We start from the raw sequence: 19769 nt of genomic DNA, 5'->3' as shown, positions 1-19769 counted from the left end.
TGGAGGGGCAGTGCTGCTGGGCGTGCGCATCCCCTACCTTCCTCCAGAGCAGCAGGGCTGTGACCAAGATGCTCAGCACAGTCAGGACGCCAGTGAAGCAAAAGAGCAGGAGCTGCTGGGAGCCCTGCGGGGGCCGTCGGTACCCCGTGTCTAGGAGGAGGGCAGGGAAGCAGAAGGGTTAGTCACCTGATGAAGGCTGGGGCACACCCCACCCCGCCAACCCCCAGGCCCCCAATCCCTACGTTCTCCTTTACCCAGGACTCCACTTATAACACCCCCCCGAAGGAGTCCCCCAAACCCCCACCCCTGCCAAGGTGCTCATTCCCACACTGGCTTTTGGCTAAGCCCCTTTCTAGGTTGGCAGCCTTGATTCTTGTTAAGGGCAAGGAACACATCTTTTGCTTTTTAAGTGTCCCTGCCTCGGAATGAATTGGCCCCACTCAGAGCTGCCTGTGGGACCCCGGGCGAGTCGCGTCATCTCTCAGGCCTTCTGTTTTCCGCATGTGGAAAGGTGGTCACGTGGGCAGGTGTCATGCGGGTGGGGGGATGGGTTTGGCCTGGGCCTAGCAGGTGGCTGGCCTGCACCAGGGGAAGGTGAAGGGCCCAGCCCGGCCCCTTCCCTTGAGCCATCCATCCTTTTATCCCTCCTTCCCTCCCTCCCTCCGTCTATCCATCTGGCTGGCAAAAAACTGCCAAGTGCCAACCACGTGCCAGGCACATCCGTGTCTGTTATTTATCAAACATTTCCTATTACCAGACACCAGCCCTTGCACGCAGGATCTCATTCATCCCCATAAAAGCCCTTGACGGGCAGGGTATTGCCATGAAGCCCGGGCCCCTAGCCACATCCGGGCCAGCCCAGCTCCACAGCGTCCCCAAATCCCAGCCCCTACTGGTGGGAAACACAGAGACAGGTCAGAGCCTCATGGCTTTGCCGATGATAACTTTTTAGAGTCATCACTCCTTTGGGGATGTGATGAAACTAGGAACCTTTCCCAGAAACACATGCATGAGCCAAGTGCTGCCCCTGACACACATGTGCGTGAGCCCAACTGTGCATGCACCCCCCCAACCCACACGCACACGCACGCACAAGGTGCCAGAGACTTCTCTCAGGCACCTGCCAGACGTGACCAGAGACGTATCTGCATCCCAGGCTTCTGCCCTTCCCAAATGAAGGTAGATGTCAGCACACCTGTGCAGCCAGGGGCTCCCCGAGGACACTTGTGTTTTGCCAAATCTGATCGATGAGGCAGATATGCCCCGCTTTATTTATTCATTTTTAAAGATTTTATTTATTTATTTATTTGACAGAGAGAGAGAGCGAGAGAGGGAACACAAGCAGGGGGAGCTGGGGAGGGAGAAGCAGGCTTCCCACCGAGCAGGGAGACCGATGCGGGGCTCGACCCCAGGACCCTGGGATCATGACCTGAGCCGAAGGCAGACGCTTAACGACTGAGCCACCCAGGTGCCACCCAGGTGCTCCTATTCCCCTCTTATATCCTGTGCCCCAAATTCTGCTGTGTGAAACCTCTGGGTCCTGCAGGAAGCCTCACCTCTGACCAGGATGAAGACGCCTTTGCTGATTCTCTGGATGTTTGGCCAGACCACGGAGCAATAGTAGGTACCAGTGGCCGATGCATTGGGCAGCCGGGGGGTGACCAAGCATCTCAGAGTGTGCGTCTGGTTCTCGTTGCCCAGGTCGGGTGGGCACTTGATCTGCTCACTGGGGCTCTGCTGGTTCTGGAGGTCCACAAAAAAGTACAAGGCTGTGAAGTTCTTGAGTCTGGGGTTGTCTGGGTAGGTGATTTGGCAGTCGAAGGAAATGGCCTTGTTGGCCAGAGAGACCAAAATGGGGGCACCAGTGTGGGTCACCGACTGCTTTCCTGCAGGGGAAGAAAAAGGAACGAGTGGGAGCTTACCCTCCGGGTCTCTTCAGTCCCTTCTACCTCCTCCCGAGGACCTTGGCTCACACTCACACCTTTCATGCAGTCACTGTGTGCGGGCACTGTGCCAAGTGCTTTACACAGAGAACTCTCCATCTCCCAACACACCCAAGGCAAAGTGTGTAAGAGCTCCACTTCACAGAGAGAAGAGCCCGAGGGTCGGGCAGGTCAAGCTGCTAGCTTTCGCTCTCTCAGCAGGGATAGAGTAGAGCTACAACCCTGCCCAAGGCGGGCAGACTCCAGACCCCACAGTCCTAACCACTCTCCTGCTCAAAGGCCAAGAAGCCACATTGGATAAAAGCCCCAGTTTGGGAAGACCCAAAGCTGCTGAAGGATGAGAAGTAAAGAGGAAGGAGGCAGGAGACAAGATAAAGAAACGCTTCCTGGCAGGAAGAAGAACTTCTCGGCAGTGGACACACAGAGAGGAGCCATGGCTCCCCCCAGCCTGAAGGAGGAGGCATGCCAGGCATCAGGAGAGACAAGCCTTGCCCTGAATCGGAGCTCGGAGAAGAATTTGTCAAGTTGTTGTAGACTGTAACGAGCAATGCCCCAAGAGCAGCTTTCCAACAGCACAGAGGTAGCCGTTGGGGCCACGACCAGGACGTTCGATGACCGTTACAAAGGCAGGTACCTGTGGGAGCCTCCTCCCTCCTGGACACCTGGACACCCCTCCTCATCACAGGCTCCTAGGAAAACAGTAGCACCTGCCCGGCTGGGCCTCCCACCCTCCGGCAGACTCCCGGAGGCACACAAGCCCCCTCAGCTTCAATATGCCTCGTCCCCCAGCACCTTCCTTCTCCAGCAGCCGAACTGTTCTAAATTGAGGTCGGCAGCAAGCAGCCAAGAACATGCCGGCCAGGCTGTTAATCAGGAGAAGATCACGCATTTGAGTTACTCCGAGGGAGCTGCCAGATTTATTTCATTGGGGAAATAGAGGGCCCCCTGCCCGGGGCCTGGTGTGAAGCCAGGCTGGACTCGTCTCTGGGCTCTTCCGCTGAGCCCTGCACTGGGTCCCCAGGGGAGGTGAGGCCAGGGCCTCTGGAAGACTTGGGGACAGGACAGAGGTGGCCCTCTAAACCAGTCAGCCCCCTGAAGCTCCGGCCACACTGGTATTTTGAGCTTCCTGTTGAGTAACTAAAGAGATCGCCCCTCCTCCAAAGAAGGAAAAGCAGTGTCATTTCCAGGCAATGGGCTGGATGTCCCAGCGGACCGGCTTCGTTGTCCTGCATGAATATGACGATGCTCACACCTGGAGGAGCCCCTGGGCTGGGACCCAGGGCTCTCCTCTGCTGAGTGGGGCGGGAAGGATTTCACAGGTCCTTGATGTCTCTGGGCGCGACTGCAGGATGGTCGTTGTGGCTTAACTACAACACTATGTTCATACTGTCCTAAAAACAAGGAGCACTGATTCAGGGCTGAAGCTTGCCTGGGACACGGCGGCCAGGGCAGGGGTGCGGTGGGTGGAGGAAGGGGTCATTGCGTGATCCCGGGTAAGGACAAGGGGCCAAGGGCTGAGATGGACTTGATTTGCCCTCCCCGGCAAGGCCACACTGCAGTCCTTCCCCCCTCCCAAAGGGCCACTTCCTGTGCGCTGCATCCACCCCTGCAGGCACCCCTGCCTGGGACTCCCACCTAGTCCTCCAGACTCAGCTCAGGACCCACTCTGACTTCGAGCCACATTCTCCTGTTTGGCACTCCAGGCGGCCAGTGCTCCCTGCTGGGGGTTGGGACGTGGGAACCTGACCAAAACCACCAGGAAAGTGACCACACCGGGGCTGGCACTGAGGGCTCTCCTCCCCCCGCCCGGGGCCTCCTGCTTCTCTTCTTCTTGGTGTGTCTAAGAGGCCTGGGGAGGCTGGGCGCACTGGCCATACTATAAGGCTGTTTGTCCTTCCTGTTTGTCCTGGCAGGAAGCCATCCATCCACTTGTCTCAAGAAATTGTCTGCATTTGAGGTATCCTTCTAGAAAAGGATGGAATGTGTTAGTGTGATTAAGCCAATCTTTACAATTTGGGGGAAATCTTTAAAAATAGATGACTGTCGTTCCGTATGCTTCCAGGATTCGTTATTTTAAGGTCAGAGGTTTAGGATCATGACCATGCATGGCCCCGGCTTGGGTCTGCCCTAGAGGAGAGCCTCAGACCTCGGGAGAAACCACAGTCTCCGTCCGAGTGAGGAGGGAGGCAGTCTCTGTCGATGGGGGAAGGACAGCCAGTCTGGGGACAGCAGGTGAAAAGCAAGGAGAAGGAGGCCTGCCATTGCCGAGAAGGAGACTGGTTCTGGCCCGATGGTGCATCCTATGGCCTCCACCGCCCCTTCTTTTTTGGGGGTGTTGGCACCCCAGAGCCTGGACCACCGCAGCCTAGCTCCCACCCCCATCCTGGACCGTCCCTCCAAGACGCCCCCTCTGGGGTGCAGGCTGGTCCAGCTGGCTGCTAAGTACCCCCCCATTAGGGTTCAGTGCTACAGAGAGATTCATAGTAATTCCTGTGTCCACAAATTGCTTGCGGATACCATTTGTTTACTCCCACGAACATTTAAGGAATACCAGTTAGGTCACAGGTCCTACCCCCGGCCTGGAGGGGCTCCCTGCCTGGCAACAGGGAAGCAGAGGGAGCCAGGGCTGGGAGGGCTGGTGGGAGGGAACCACTAAGCCTGTCTAGGGGTGTCGGGGAGCGACATGCTGGTGACCTGGAGGTCCGTTCATCAGTGAACGGAAAGCAGGAACACACATGGACAGCAGGTTAGAAATAGCCCAAGGACAGAAGGGCAAGAAAAGATAAAGAAAGCATACTCTGGCTGGGCATGACACAGGCCCATGTCAACTGAACGCCACGACAATCCTTCGAGACGACATCTGCAGTCCCACTGTGCAGACAAGACCCGAGGGGGTCTTAGAGGCCCGAAGCCACAGAGTTCCTAAGTGGTGGAGCAGGATTTGAGCCCAGGCTCGTCGGTGCCAAGGATGTGACACCAGCCCCCCGGGCCGAGCCGCGGGGTCAGGGACACAGTCGAGCGTGGCCTGGCACAGGGCGGGGAGCACTCACCATGGCACACAGCACAGGGGACATCAGATGCCGAGGACAGGGGTCCGTCAGATTCCTGGCACAAGTCACAGCTTATCCCAGTTTTAGGCCAGGTGGCAGCATGACAGAGAGCAGGGGTGCAGAGAGGCTTGGAGAGGGCTGCAGGGGCGCCTGGCCTGCCCTTCGGGCACCTGCTTCTCACCCCAGACCCAGAGGGGCTCCAGCGGGACCCTCCCAAAGCTTGTGGCGTGCCCCCTGAGTGCACGGGGATGGTGCAGTGGCTGGTGTCCATTGCACCTGGTGGTGGCTGTATCACCATTTGTCCCTTGTTCAGGCCAAGGCAGCAGGTCTCCCGTGGCACACGGTGGGCCGGGGCAGAGTGAGCCGGCCGGGGGATCCTCTTAGATTCTGCTCAAGGGCCGCCAAGAGGGGCACACAGCCCAGGGAGGAGGACTGGGGGGAGGGGGGACTCGGATTCCTGGGGCTGAGGAGGGAGGGAGAGCCATGGGAGGCCGGTTGGCACACCCCAGTGACCCACGGAAGTGCCCGAGGGGGTCCGCTACAAACCCTGCGAGTGCCCGGGGCACAGGGCCAGCTATCCACAGCCCCTGACCAGCAGGGCTCCTCTGCCCTCTTCCTGCTCTGTCCCTGTCCCTCTCCACGCAGCTGACGCATGGGGAAGGACCACCAGGGAGCCTGGGGGGAAGAAGGGAAGAGGGCCCTCCACCCCTTATTCTCATACAGGTCCCAGACTCCGCCTCCAGCATGCATCAAGTTCAGCCTTTTGGCTGTCACTCTGGTTGGCGATATGAAGAAGCAGGACTTGGTTTTGACTGTGAGTGACCATAGGGCAGAGGCGCCGGAAGAGCTCAGGCTGGCTTGGCTTTCCGTCCAGGTGCTGGGGGACGTGTCCCCGAGACCAAAGGCCTAAAGGGCCTCAGGAGCAACACAAAGTTGCTCTTCGGATAATTCTCCAGGAGGCGGGTGAGTCCTCGGCGCGGCCTAGGGCAGGACGGGCCCAGGGTGGAAAGTGTCGCCAGGAGCCTGGTTTGTTTTCTGCAGGGAGATGGATTCATTCAATTCGCAGAGCTGCCTGCCTGAGAGGGAGAAGGGCCTGGAGGCGGCCATGTGCTGTGAGGGCAGAGATGGGGTAGGTCAAGGAGGGGATGAGAGTGAGGACTGCTGGGCCTCCCACCTGCCCGAGTACACCCCTCTTTCCAGTGCAGGTCGGAGAAGAGAAGAACTGTGAAGGGCAGTTCCAGGGGGAGGATGGGAGAAGTGTGAGCCAGAAGTGGGGCACCCCTGCCTGGAGGGTCAGGTCCGTGGAGGGAGGAGCGCGGGGAGCAGGGCCAGCCCGAGATGGGATTGGGAACAAGTTGTAGGACGGTGCCTGAGAGGACACTGCTCCCCGGGGCCCCCAGCCCAGCCCAGCCCTGCCCCAGAGCTTGGTTACTCATAAGGCATCCTCGAGCCCCCTGCCGCCCGCCCCCCCGCCCCCGCCCGCCGCAAGCACAGAGAGTTCCACTGGACAGCACGGGCGACACCGCTTTGCAGGAGAGTGTTTTGAGGGATGGCGTGTCCTCCATCCCTCACTTCTCAGCAGCTCCAAGGACTGCTAAGAAGTCTGGGACCCTGCCAGGAATATGGGGTGTGGGGGGCTGCCTGGGAAAAACCTAGTTTCTTGAGGCATCAGGCCTGGGTTTGGACCCCGGTTCTGCCACCCAAAAGCTGTGCAAACTTGGGCAGGTGGCTTTCTTTCTCTGAAGCTTGGTGTCTCCCCTGAAAAAGAGGAGAGCAACAATGCCAACCTGACCGGGTGGTCATGGGACGAAATGGTCCCGGGAACGTTCTGAGGCAGCCACACGGCCAGGCTGCCTTTCCCCAGCGACAAGAAAGAGGCAAGGAAGTCAGAGGAGTCCTGAGTCTTCGCTGAGTCTAGAAAGGCAAATGCCAGCCTGAGCCTTCTGCCTAGAAAGTACCAGGCCCACCGGGCAGGGCACACGTGACATGGGGTGGCCTCCACACATGACAGCCTCTCTACCGCCTTGGGCCCTGGCCCGGCCACAGGGGAGTGGGTGACCCCCTGGGCTGCAGACCCCGGGCCTGGTGCACCAGGCTCCCCTGCCAGGTGTCCAGTGTGCGCAGGCATGGAGAACCTGCCCCCCCCAGCAGCTTCCTCCTGCCCCCCCCTTCCTGCTTATCTGTTGCCCTTGTTGGGAAAGATTTTGTCTACTGCCCACTGGCGCCAGATCCTTCCTTTTCCAGTTCTTCTTTTGAATCTGTGGCCACTTGAACTTCAGTCTTGAGAGCTGGTTGGACGGGCCCCACTCCCACCCTGGCCCAGGGACCCCATGCCAAGTCCCTGGGGGGAGGGATTCACAATCAAAGAACTTGCCCAGATGTAGGAAGGATGCCCACCCTATCTGCCCCCCCGCACCCCCTACACAAAGCACCCTGCATCCACCTGACAGCTCCAGAATCCGGGCTCCTCTCCCTGCGCCCCCACCCCGCCAGAGAGCTGCCTGGCTCCGCTGCTTCCCAAGGAAACCACAAACCATCTTGCTGACCCTGCTGGGGTGCCCCAGCAGAGGGGACCCAGGAAGGAGACTGAAATCACTTTACATGGTGAGGACAAGCAGTTTAAAAACATAGAACCATGGAGCATTTTGTGGGTAATAAGGGTGCTTTTTGTGACCTGGTTTCAGGTATAGTCAGACAGCTGGGTTCAGACAGGGTCGTGCTGTAACGCGCATTCCTTAACTTTGGGTCACCTTTGGGGCGCCGGGTGGCTCAGTTGGTTAAGCGACTGCCTTCGGCTCAGGTCATGATCCTGGAGTCCCTGGATCGAGCCCCACATCGGGCTCCCTGCTCCTAGCGGAAGCGTGCTTCTCCCTCTCCCACTCCCTCTCCCACTCCCTCTCCCACTCCCCCTGCTCGTGTTCCCTCTCTCGCTGTGTCTCTCTCTGTCAAATAAATAAATAAAATCTTAAAAAAAAAAAAAAAGCCACGTGATGATAAAACGCTACTGTCCCTGGGGGCACACTCCCCTTTTGCAGAGGAGAAACCCGAGGCTCTGAGAAAGGAAGAGGTTTGCCCAGCAGTACAGCTAGTCCGTGGCGGGGACGGGATTTTAAGCGGGGTCCCTTTGGGTCCTTAACCGCACACTCTTCACCGCTGCCCTATGCCGCGATTTAAAATCGGAGAGCAGGAAAAAGAAAACATCTCTCAAACAAAAGAGCTGCGCCCCTTTAAAGGGAGCTAAACATTCAGAGGCCATTTCTCTAGATTTGGGTCATCTAATAGGCAGACACATCAGGCAGCCTATGGGATCTGGGGACAAAGGTCCTCACCAGAACTGACCTTGCTGCTTAAGGGGGACAGCCACTGATGTCCAGCTCAAGGAGAGTCTGTGGCTTCCAGAGAAGAAGCGAGTGGTCCCATGAGCCCTGTACAGACTGGTCCTGCCGCAGCACCAGCCGTGTGCCCAACGGGCCAGCCAGCGCCCCTCCTTCACTGCAGCGAAGACATCCCCCGCCCCCAGCATCAGGCACGCCCTCCCTCCCCGCTCTCCCCAGCTGCCCCGGCCTCCTCGCGGCCCCTCTGACCCACCTGGCCCAGGCCTTGGCCCCAGCTCTTCACTCTGCCTGGAACTCAATCCCTTCTGTGGCCCCCAGCATCAGCATCGACAGCCAAGGGTGTGAGTCCAGACGTGCTGATCAAAAGTATCCATCCCCCCGTTAGGTCGATTTTAAAGGAAAGCACTTTGATTCTCCAGCTACAGAAGAAAGCAGTTCCCACGGTCCTTATTTTAGGCATGGGGTTTTGCCCTCCAATTTAATTCTGGCATCTCTCAGAGCCATGCCTTTTTTTTTTTTCTTTAAGACCCATCTGAAGGGCTGCTGGGAAGCCACAGATGTGGGGCTGCTGACTTTATCACAGGGCTCTGGCCAGTTGCCTGAGCATGAATCCCAGGATGCCACCGAAAAACGGGGGAGTCCTTCAGGACCCGCGCATCAAACACAGCGGCGCGTGGCCAAGTGGCTGATTAGGGAGAAGCGTGTAGCAGGCGTTGGAAGGCAACCTTTGAACAGAGAGTGTGTATTATGAGGCTTTTAGTGCTGATGCGCTCGGACACTGCTATCAGACCGGCTGTCACATCTTTCAACACCTCCGAATTACAAAGATGCCTAGGGATGTGGCTTGCCTTGGGGGCCATTTCCACAGCCTGTCTGCATTCTGTTCTAAAGCCTCCAGACTCTGGACCCTGGGTGCACTGTGGCCACGCGGGGACAGTGCAGAATGTCAAATGTTTGGTCCCAGAAACGTAGACGCTTCGTGGGTATTAACTGGCATTGGTATGGTCACCTCTCCTTCAGCTGGTTTGAAAAGGCAAGTTTCTCCAACTTTGTAGCTCGTTTGAGGGTGTGGCCTACGACAGCTGGAGACTCAGTTTCTCCCTTTATACCCTCCTCTGCCCTCAAAGAAGGGTGTCGGGATGGGGTGGAGATGGCGGTAGGACCAACCAGGGAGAGTGAGGGACAAGGGAGGTCCTTGTCCCTGGATGGGTGTAGGAGAAACGGAGCGAGGGGGCGGACCCCACCAGGGCACTCCCTTGCAGTGGGTGCTCACCCAAAGTCCTGCCAGGGAGGGCCAGGCCCTGCCACTGGGCAGAGCTCACTGATGAAGCTGGAATGTGGGAAGATAAAGGGAAGTCACAGAGCCCGCAGAAACCCAGAGCAGGCCTCCCAACCCAGCTGGGAGGGGGGCAGAGGATTCCAGGAGGTGTGACCCTTGGATTGGGTCTTTGTTTTTTTAAATTATAATTCTTCAGCCGCCCCCCCCCCCCGCATTATAAAAGGGAAACATGCTCACTGTAGGAGTTCTAGACACCACAGAGAACGGTCCAGAAGAACATTGAACTTGCCCACCATTCTGCCATGCTGACATCATGGCTGTGGACATGGTGATGAGTCTCCCACATCACGTTACCCAGCTGGACTTTGACGGAAGAGTAGGAGGCAGCCAGGTGGGGGAGGGGTGCAGAGAGGGGGGTTTAAGCGCAAAAAGCTCTTGGATGAAGCTTCTAGAAGTCTTGAAACAAGATACCCGCCATCATTGGTAGTTGGGGGACTCAAAAGGTGCTGTGGAGTTGTAAGGTTTGGGGGAGCTCAGGGAGGTGGAGGGGGGGCAAATGTTGACCTAGAAACCCAGGGGGAGCTTCTGTGGGCTTCTGGATCAGGGATTGACAGGATCACATTTTGTGTTAGAAAGATAACAAGAGAGGGGTGCCTGGGTGGCTCAGGCGGTTAAGCGTCCAACTCTTGATTTCGGCTCAGGTCGTGATCTCAGGGTCGTGAGATCCGAACCCCGTGTCAGGCTTCTCTCTGGGCATGGAGCCTGCTTAAGATTCTGTCTCTCTCCCTCTCTCTCTGCCCCTCTCCACCTCGAAAGAAAGAAAGAAAGGAAGGAAGGAAGGAAGGAAGGAAGGAAGGAAGGAAGGAAGGAAGGAAGGAAGGAAGGAAGGAAGAAAGAAAGAAAAAGAAAAACAAGAGAAATACTACAGAGTCTCAGTCTTCTTCAGCTGCCTAAAACCCTTGCATCAGTGATTCATTCTGAGGGCTTGGGACCCCTCCCCCTCCAGCCTCCTTTTAAAATATAAATGCTTCTGGCTGTCAACACACTAACCCTTCCTATAGAGGCCTTCGCCAGATCACTTTTATCCTGACTTCTCTTAATCTCTATGTCCCCAAAAATCCGGCACCCTCCGGGCACAAAATCACTCACTGCCCTCTATCCTCCCCAGCCTCTTCCTCCCCAGCCCAATGGCCAGCCCTGTCCCTGTCCCCTCCCACGGCAAGAGGAGGTCAGCAAACATCTTGGAGGCTAAGCTGTGGCTCCCGCTGCTTCTGGCCTTGACCCTCACCTGCAGGTGCCTCCCTCTTTGACCTTTCCTCCTCCCCTCAGAGCTCCCCAGCCAGCACCTTCTCTCTCTGCCCTTTCTCTGGCTTTTCGCACAGAGCCCACCTCTTAAGGTTGGGTACCTGTTCCTGGTGCTGTCGGCACCCTCAGCTGCCTCCGTCATGCCCTTCGTACCTCTGAGCTCCTGATGCTCAGAACCACAGGGGAACACCCTGGCGGGGCAGGGCTGGCCATTGGGTTTGTCGGGGGCATGGGAGAGTGGGCACCACAGAGAAGGTTGCCAAGTTTGATCTTGACCGACAGGTTGGAGTCACCAGGTGGGCAAGTGAGAGGACCCCTTCCAGGAAGAGGAAGCGATAGGAGCAAAGGCTTAGGGGCAGACAGTCATCCAGCATGGCTGGAAAGTGGGCTGTGGGAGTGGGAGGCAGGAGCCAAGAGGCAAGGGTCGCTCAGGGCCAGGGGGCGGGAGAGGGTCTTATCTAAACCCACTGCAGCGAGGGGCCAGCTGATGGCCGCGAGACAGTCTGCTGCTGTGCTCCATGGGCCCACGAGGGATCGTCCTGGTATGTAAAGGTTGTCCGGTCCAAAAGAGGGGAGTTAGTGATTCAAAGGGCATGCACCCCGGGGGGCGCTTGGGTGACCCAGTCGGTTAAGCATCCAACTCTTGATTTTGGATCAGGTCACGATGTCAGGGTGGTGAGATCGAGCTCCTGAGTCAGGCTTTCTGCTCAGCGGGGAGTCTGCTTGAGATTCTCTCTCTCCCTCTCTCCCTCTGCCCCTTCCCCTGCTGGAGGGCGCACACACTGTCTCTCTCAAATAAATACATAAATCTTCCAAGGGCAGGGATCCTTTTAAATTTTTAAATTTTGATCTGAGTTGCCAAGTGGCCTTCAGAACTATGCCGTGGACCCTGTAGCCGGGGCTGTAGGCAATACCCCTGCTGACCGAGAGGAGCTAGCCTGCCTTGCCTGGGGTTATGCTCACGTGGCGCCCCCTTCCCCTAGCCCACCGGCGGCAGGCACAGATCTGGCCCTGAGCCTCAACGGGGCTCTGGCTTCTGATCGCACTTTCTTCCCCACAGCCCATGCAGTCCTGGGGTGGGGGGAGCAGGTACACCCCAGCTTCACCACACCTCCCCTTGCAGGCACCCCGTCCCCATGGTTGAGGCCCCACGGGCCCTCCCTGACGGGTCCCAGGTGCCAGGTCCCAGGGCCGCTGGTGGCCCTGGATGTGCCTTCCTGCTCCCCTGAGCAAGAGGCCTGCATTGGAGGGTGCCGAGTACCCCGAGAGGGAAGCGGGGGATGAGTGGTCAGGTGACTTGGCCAAGTCTCCCACAGCTCAATCCCAGGCTGGCCAGACTGTCCTCCCCAGGGGGCCAGGAGCTCCCCCTGCCAGTTGCACACCCACTCCTTTCCCCTGCCCCTCTCCAGCTTCAGGTCACCCCCCTTCCCTTCCTCGGCTTCCAGCCCCCACCCCAGCACCCAAGGCCTATACTCCCACTGCAGCCTCTAGATCCACAACAAGGGTCAGATCTCCGGTGCCGGGGCCCATGTGGACACAGCATTCCTGGATCCACACTCTCATTCCCAAGACATGAGGGTCTCCCTGCTCCACCCATGCCGAGAGGAGCCCGAGGCCCAGGCCCCCCGCCATACCAGACGGACCCACCTCGTACCCCTGGACCCACGTGCCTCTCCTGGTGGCGTCACATCTCCACCCCGCCCTCTTGGAACTCCTCCTGGGGTTGTCTGTGGCTGAGGAGCTGAATCCACCCCGCTCTCTTTGGTATCTGCTGGGCATCCCCTGGGTGCCAAGCTCCGTGCTAGGAGTCGAGGATTCGAACCAAGAAAGTGCACACGTTTCCCGCCCCCTGAAGCTCACAGTCCGCCCAGGCGGGCAGACAGCTTGGGAAGAAGCAGCCTCCATGGGAACATGTGCTCCCAGAGGCACTGAACAACGTGGGCCTGGGGGCCACCCAGGAGTGCCCACAGCTACAGACATCGAACGCCTAAAATGTCGATCACAGCTAAAGAAATTGCAATACATTCCTTCAGTGGGACACTCCACAGCAGGGGCTGACAAACGTGCTCCGTAAAGGGCCAGGTAGTAAATATTTTCCGCTTTGCGGGCCATATGGTCGCCCTCGCAACTGCTCAACTCTGCCGACGGAGGCTGACAGCAGTCCTAGACGGTTTGCGAGTGAATGAGTGTGGCTGTGTTCCAATAAAACTTTATTTATGGACACTGAAATGTGTATATTGTATCATTTTCACGTGTCGTGAAATAGTCTCCTCTTGATTTTCTTCCAACCATTAAAAACATAGAAAAAAAAAAAAACCTCTCCTATCTCGCAGGCCATACCAAAAGGCAGCGGGGCTGGATTTAGCCCCCCAGGGTCGCTGTTTCTGATCCCAGCTCTTCAGCAACGAAAATACACAAACTACAGCCACGCAGGCCACTGGACAGATCTTGCAAAACGTAACTTGGCGTGAAAGAAGCAGGTCGCGAGAAGAATACACAGCATCACTCTGATTATACAAAGTTCAACGACAGGGAAGATGAATCCATATCGTTCAGGGACACATACTGAGGGATAAAACTATAAAGAGATGGCAGGAAGCAATTGCCCCGAGAGTTGGGATGGGAGAGAGGGGTGTCTAGGTGGCGGCCGGGGGGACCAGGGGCTCTGGAGCCCTGCGGTGTTCTCTGGATGGTGGTCACACAGCACTTTGTTTTATATTTATTGTACTTCTCTGTATAGGTATTATAGCTCACAACTTAAAAAGAGAAAGCAATGATAATAGGGCCAACTGGAAGAGCATCTGAACCCCTACCTGACAGGCATTTATAATCCACCTGGAATAGAGCCCAGTGGGATTCGGATCCCACTGCTCCGCCGAGAGACCCTCCCCTCCAGTCAGACTGAACCTCTCTCCGTCCCCTCCCCCTGGCTCTGCCTTCTGGCCTCCCAGTCTTTATTCCCGCTGTGCTTGCCACCCACCCACCTGCTCTGCCTCCTCCCCCTCTCAGCTCCCTTGCCCCCGCCAACACTCCCCCTGCCCCACCTCCAGCAGAGAGGTGCTTCTCTCCACCTGGCTCGGAAGCTCTTTACTGGGATTAGACAAAGATGAAAAGCAGAGGCCAATCCCGACAGAGGCTCGGAGCTGCAGGAAAGAAGGCAGGAGGCTCCTGAACATCTTTTGGACGACAAAGGGAGCAGTGACACCTGAGTCCAGAGCAAAGGGGGAGGGGAGCAAACCTGCATCGGTAACTCTCTCCTTGGGTCATGTTCTGTCATGTTCTCTGGGCAAGTCTCAGCGTTTCCACCAGGCTGAGTCGGGGTTGTTCACCTCCAGGTCTCCCCCCACCCCAGTGCCCAGAACTGGCCCTCCTCCATGGATATTTGAGAAATAAATAGAGCCCAGAGTTCTGGAAAGGCCAAGAAGAGAAAGGGGACTGACATTTGTTGAGGACACAGAGGCTCAGAAAGGTTAAGTAATTTTTTTTTTAAAGATTTTATTTATTTATTTATTTGAGAGAGAGAGAGAGAAACAGCATGAGAGGGGATAGGGTCAGAGGGAGAAGCAGGCTCCCTGCTGAGCCGGGAGCCAGATGTGGGACTCCATCCCAGGACTCCGGGATCATGACCTGAGCCGAAGGCAGTCGCTTAACCAACTGAGCCACCCAGGCGCCCAAGGTTAAGTAATTTGTCAAAGGTCACACAGCTGTCAATGGAAGAAGGTAGAACTTGAACCTGGGGTCTGCCTGGCCCCAAAGCCCTCGCAGGTGACTGAAGCCTGGTGGAAACAAGGCTCGAGCAGATGTACAGCTTCTCCCAGGAAAGCTGAGTCTCAGGTTTGCACGACTCACCTCTGGGGGACAGCAGTTGCCCGCCAGACCACAAGTGGCTCCCAGACCCTTTGAGAAAAGTGGAATTCTCAGAGAGCTCAAAAGACTGGAGGACAGCAGGGCTGAGTCCCGGCTCATGACAGAAGGAGGAGGGCTGGGAGCAAGAGAGGTCCTGAGACACCAGCCCATAACGTGCCAGACGCCCCTGGCAAGGTCAGAGAGACCCCAAGGAACCTGTGGGCTCGCTAAGACATCCACCTGGCCAACTGGATCTTGACTTTTGATTGGCTCTGCTAGCCCGGCAGGTAGCTGGCGTTCTCTGAGCCCCGACCACGTGCCCCAACCACTCAGGCTCAGGGTGTGACACCAGGCAGGTACTACTATCGCACCCATTTAACAGATGAGGCAATTGAGGCACAGAGACATTAGGAACCTGCCCAGGGTCCTGGGGTGAATCGCAGAGCTCAGATAGAAAGTCAGGCTGAACGCCCTGGTGTATGGACTCAACCCTGCATCACACCGAGGCTCAGGGAAGTGGTGCGCTGTCCCTGGGCTGGACTTCGGCGACAGAGAGAGCCAGGCACCCGCAGGGCAGGACCAGGAGTGACTGTGTTGTCTGCTGCTCCGGAATGTTCTCGGGGACCACGAGGGTTTTTCACCTCTTGTGAAAGAGCAGAGTTTCTATTTTGTACAACCTTTACTGCAATACTGGGGGGGAAATGTGCTGTATGTTTACAGTTGAGACTGTTACAAAAGCACTTCTCACCGCAGCATCCCGCAAAGTGTCATCCACTGTTACCCGGCTGTGCTGGGTCCCTTCCGGGGAGGAGGAGCCACACAAAAAGAAACGATGAGAATTTGAGGGATATTAAGTTAGAAATGACCGAGTCCGACGCACTGTCACCAACAAACTGCATTTCCTCGGGACCATCTCTGCACCGGCCATGGGGGCGGGGGGTGCAGGAGGGGGCACAAGGTGTGCAAGATGAAAGGAAATGATGTCACAAGGGGCCCGGCCCAGGAAGCCTGCAGTCGGTACCACAGCCAGCTGTTGTCTCCTGGGGGGAGGGGAGTGACATTTTCTATGAGGAATATTCTTTACAAAGAAGGCGCCTGGGTGGCTCAGTCAGTTAAGCATCTGCCTTAGGCTCAGGTCATGATCCCGGGGTCCTGGGATCGAGCCCCGCATCGGGCTCCTTGCTCAGTGAGGAGCCTGCTTCTCCCTCTGCCCCTCCCCCCGCTCATGTGCATTCGTGCACGTGCACTCTCTCTCTCTCTTTCTTTCTCAAAAATAAATAAAATCTTAAAAAAAAGAAAAGAGCTGAGAGGAGCCCTGGAGCCCACTGCCAAAGATCCTGGCCTGGGGTTCAGGCTGACTTGGGACTAAACCTGACCTCCACTCACCCTCTAGGTCTTGGGCAAGCTACCTGGCCTCCCTGGGCCTCAGTTTCCCTGTTCTTAAGTGGTGCTGGCCGTGACAGCACCCCAAGGGTGGCTGGAGGGGGGCTGACGGTGAGAGTAAAGCCCAGAGCAAGTGCTCAAAGAAGCTAATTCATGATAGTAAGAAGAGCCGTTATTGTTTATGGTATAAACGAAAGGCAGAGGATGAAGCAGAAGTGGGGGGCAGCCCCCCGGAAGCCTCAGAAAAGTCTGGGTGAATAGGAAGCAAAGCATCCAGGCTGCACAGTGAGGTGGGGGGACCCTGGGAATCCCAGAGGGCCCAGGGATGCCCTGGGAGAGACTGAGCTGGAGGGACCGCCTCGTGGGCAGCCCTGGAGAGACACACTCCTGGGGGTTCCCTGGTCTGGATGAACGTGCCCCAAGGCCACACAGCATGAGGCCTGGCTTGGATCCAGGCTGCCCTGTTTCTGAGGGGACCTGGGACCAGCAACGGGGGCATGGCGTTGGCCCCCGGGGAAGGCATCAGCTCCTGTTGCAAGGTGGCCTCTGGTTGCACGCCAGGAAGTGGGGAGTGCCACCCTCTCTGCAATAGCGACGATTTTGTGTCCCAGGGCACAGTGCTCCTGGGGGCCAGCCCTCGGCCGCCCCGGTCTCCCCTGCTAACATGGGGAACAAGGCCGAGGCCGGCCCTGCCGCTTAGCAGATGCAGATTCCGGGGCGGGGAGGGGTGAGCTCCCCACCAACCCCACACCAACCCCGCCTGCCCTTGGCCGCAGCAACGCCCACCCGCCGTGTCTGAGGGCCAGGGGTCAGGCTGGCAGAGGAAGGCTGCTAACACGGCGGTGGCGGAGGAGGGGGGGGGGGAGGCGTCAGCGAACCATCTCCCCGATCCCCGGAGGCTCTCCCTGGGAAGTCTGCAATGTTCAGACACAACCGGCACACCTCCCGAGACAGGTGCCCAGGACTCAGCCGCACGGGCGGATGAAAGCCGCCCTGATGTGCCAGCCAGAGGGCTCGCGGGAAGAAGGAAGGCAGCGTACCTGTGAGCTGCAGCATCCAGGGAAACAGGAGCAAGCCCAGGAGCCAGGGGCCCGAGAACGTGTCCGCCATGGAGGCCGGCTCTCCACTGGGGCCTCCCTCGCGGTCTTCCTCTTTTGTCTCAAGTTCACAGGAGGGGACGGCCTGCTGGCCACCACAGTTCCCCTTTGAGTCCCCACAAAGCTCCTCCCTGGCCACGCTTCTGCTTCCTCAGGGCCTCGCTGGGTCTGCTCCCCTTAGTAACCCTGGACTTTCTAAGCAAGGAGTGGGAACAGCCCCAGGGTGAGGAATCTGGGCTGTGCACCCCTCCTGGCGGGGCATCCCTGTCCACCCCGTGTTGGGGTGCTGCTCCCCTCCTCAGTCCCCTTCGAGCTGGTGGCCCATCCGGTAGACACTGGTGACAGAGGGGACACAGGATTCCCATGAGTAACTCTGGGGTTTCGTTTAGCTGCTCACAGCTGAAACTTTTAAAACTGTGCTCACAGGCTTCCCGTCAGACATCGTCCAGGGGCCCCTGGATTCATGTGCTCATCCCAGCGTAGGGTTTCCGGGGGGTGGTGGAGGTTGGGGGGATCGGCTGGGGGCAGGTGCGTGATGGAGAAGGGGCAGGCAGCTAGGCTGAGGGCAGGAGCCCGGCACCCCCTTCCCCAGCAGACTGGAGCTTTTTACCCTTGGCCTTCTGGACCCCAGCCCTGGGCTGAGCTGGATACGGTAGGGCGGTAGATGTCTGCCTGCAGGCCCGGGGAGGTAGAGGGCAGGAGTCTGGGGGTGGAGGGGAGGACCCCAGCACTCGGGCAAGCGGAGGAGGCTGGGGAAGTGCGGTGAGGGTTGGCACGCATTCGCACTTCACCTCCTTTCCCCATGACTGCCCATTAACCCTCAAGGCAAACGAGATTATCCCAGTTTTACAAAAGAGAAAACTATGCCCCCAAGAGGCAAAGCACCTTGCTCGAGATCGGGGCAGCTACATGGGGCCAGGATTCAATGCCCAGCCGTGTGAAGCCTGCCCCTCTGTCCCCACTCCATGCAAACCCCCACGATGGCATGGAAGGCGTCCAGTTTCGGTCCTTCTTCCAAATGCTTTCCCCTCAGCCACTCTGCACATGCACGATGAAAGCCAGGAGATGCCCCCCCCCCCAGCAACACCAGGAGGGTGGCAAGGAGGAACAGGGCTGCCCACCAGGTGAGGAAGACATATAGACGCCAGCCACTTCTTACTGGCTGGGGGGCGGCGGGGACCCCAGTGGTATCGACTGTTGATCCATCACAGTGATACATGATCGCGTATGTCACAGTGAGACACAGATAATCTGCTTCACGTTGTTTCCGACCTCCGGGGGGAGCAGGTTGTCTAAGCACCTCGAGGCCATAGTGATAGACATCACGTTAATGCCTCTGTGCACGGAGGGAGCGTTCTAAAGGCATCGGTCTGTGCCTCTAGGAGGCTCTTTAAGACTTGGCCCTGGGAGGCGGCTGAGCGCCAAGCCGCCTCAGAACACGGACACGGGCTCTGCCCGCTCCCGTCCACGCAGGTGCCCCCTGCCTCCTCCACACACAAAGCCCTCAGCCCCTCAACAGTGCAGCCCACGATCTGCACCCCAGGGCAGCCCAGATCTGCACCCCGGAGCCCTGGGAGCATTGCAGCTTCTGGATGTGGGTCTGGCGTATGGTCTCTGGCCTGTCTGGGGCCGCCTCTGTGGCCTTCACCTCTGACTGCCCCCGGGCTCGGCACAGTGCACGCACCTTAGTATGTGCTCAATAAATATCAGTGTATGAATGGATGGATGGATGGATGGATGCATGAGCTTCAGATGGGGTAAAATGCCTTCCTCCCAGGCTTGCTGTGAAGGTGGCGCCTACCATGGAGCCTGGCACACGGCAGGATCCCAACAGGCTACAGTGGGATGGCTGCTCCTGCTGAGAGGCAGGGACAGGTCTTGGGCAGGGAGCCAGGGGGCCCAGGCTGGCCTCTCAGACCCTCAGGAACCAGGTGTTGGAAATGAAACCACAGCACATTGTGAAACCTCATTTTCACCAACACTTTCCACCTGCTCTCACCCCCATGGGTGCCGAGCTGGCAAGCTGCTGGACTTGGATCTGATGGCTTTTCCTCCCCCGAGCTCCTGGTGGGGGCTTCGGGTAAGCGGGGACGGGAGGGGCAGGGGATGTGGGCTCTGGTGGCGCCCCCAGTGGGGAGCCGCGGGGCCAGGCCTCCACAGCTGAGTTTGCAGGTGAGGTCCCTAGGGGACGGCACCCTTCAGGACTCCTGTTCGTCCAGACATCTGTCCGAGTGTCCATCCATCTGTGCCCTCACATTTTGCTGAGTGCCTAGCCCGCCCTGGGCACTGGCCTCAGTGGGAGGATGCAGAAGTGAGAGACCCAAGCTTCGAGGAGCCCATGTCTGGGTGAGGAGCAATCATCCCAGCACAACTAAGCAATAACATAGCACTTCAGAGCAGTTAGGAAACACCAGACACTATTCGAGACGCTCCGAATCTGCAAATCAACTTACTCCTCACTGCAATCCCATAGGTAGGTACTACAACCAATTCCATTTTACCGATGACGACGCCGAGGCACAGGGAGGTTA

General features: G+C 57.9%; 1 protein-coding gene across 1 annotated transcript in view; it reads right to left on the bottom strand.

Annotated features, from left to right (window-relative positions):
• Positions 1–17283, bottom strand: part of NFAM1 (NFAT activating protein with ITAM motif 1) — a 35961-nt gene extending 18678 nt beyond the window's left edge. The window contains exons 1-3 of the mRNA XM_021687764.1: positions 17182–17283; positions 1557–1886; positions 38–150 (exon numbers count right to left, since the gene is read on the bottom strand). Of these exons, the coding sequence (XP_021543439.1) occupies positions 38–150; positions 1557–1886; positions 17182–17251 (513 nt within the window). The 5' untranslated portion in view covers positions 17252–17283. The remainder of the gene's footprint in view (positions 1–37; positions 151–1556; positions 1887–17181) is intronic.
• Between the last annotated feature and the right edge of the window lie 2486 nt (positions 17284–19769).

This window comes from Neomonachus schauinslandi, chromosome 5 (genome assembly GCF_002201575.2).
Source record: "Neomonachus schauinslandi chromosome 5, ASM220157v2, whole genome shotgun sequence".
Lineage (NCBI taxonomy): Eukaryota > Metazoa > Chordata > Mammalia > Carnivora > Phocidae > Neomonachus > Neomonachus schauinslandi.
This window is presented reverse-complemented; position numbering and strand designations above follow the sequence as displayed.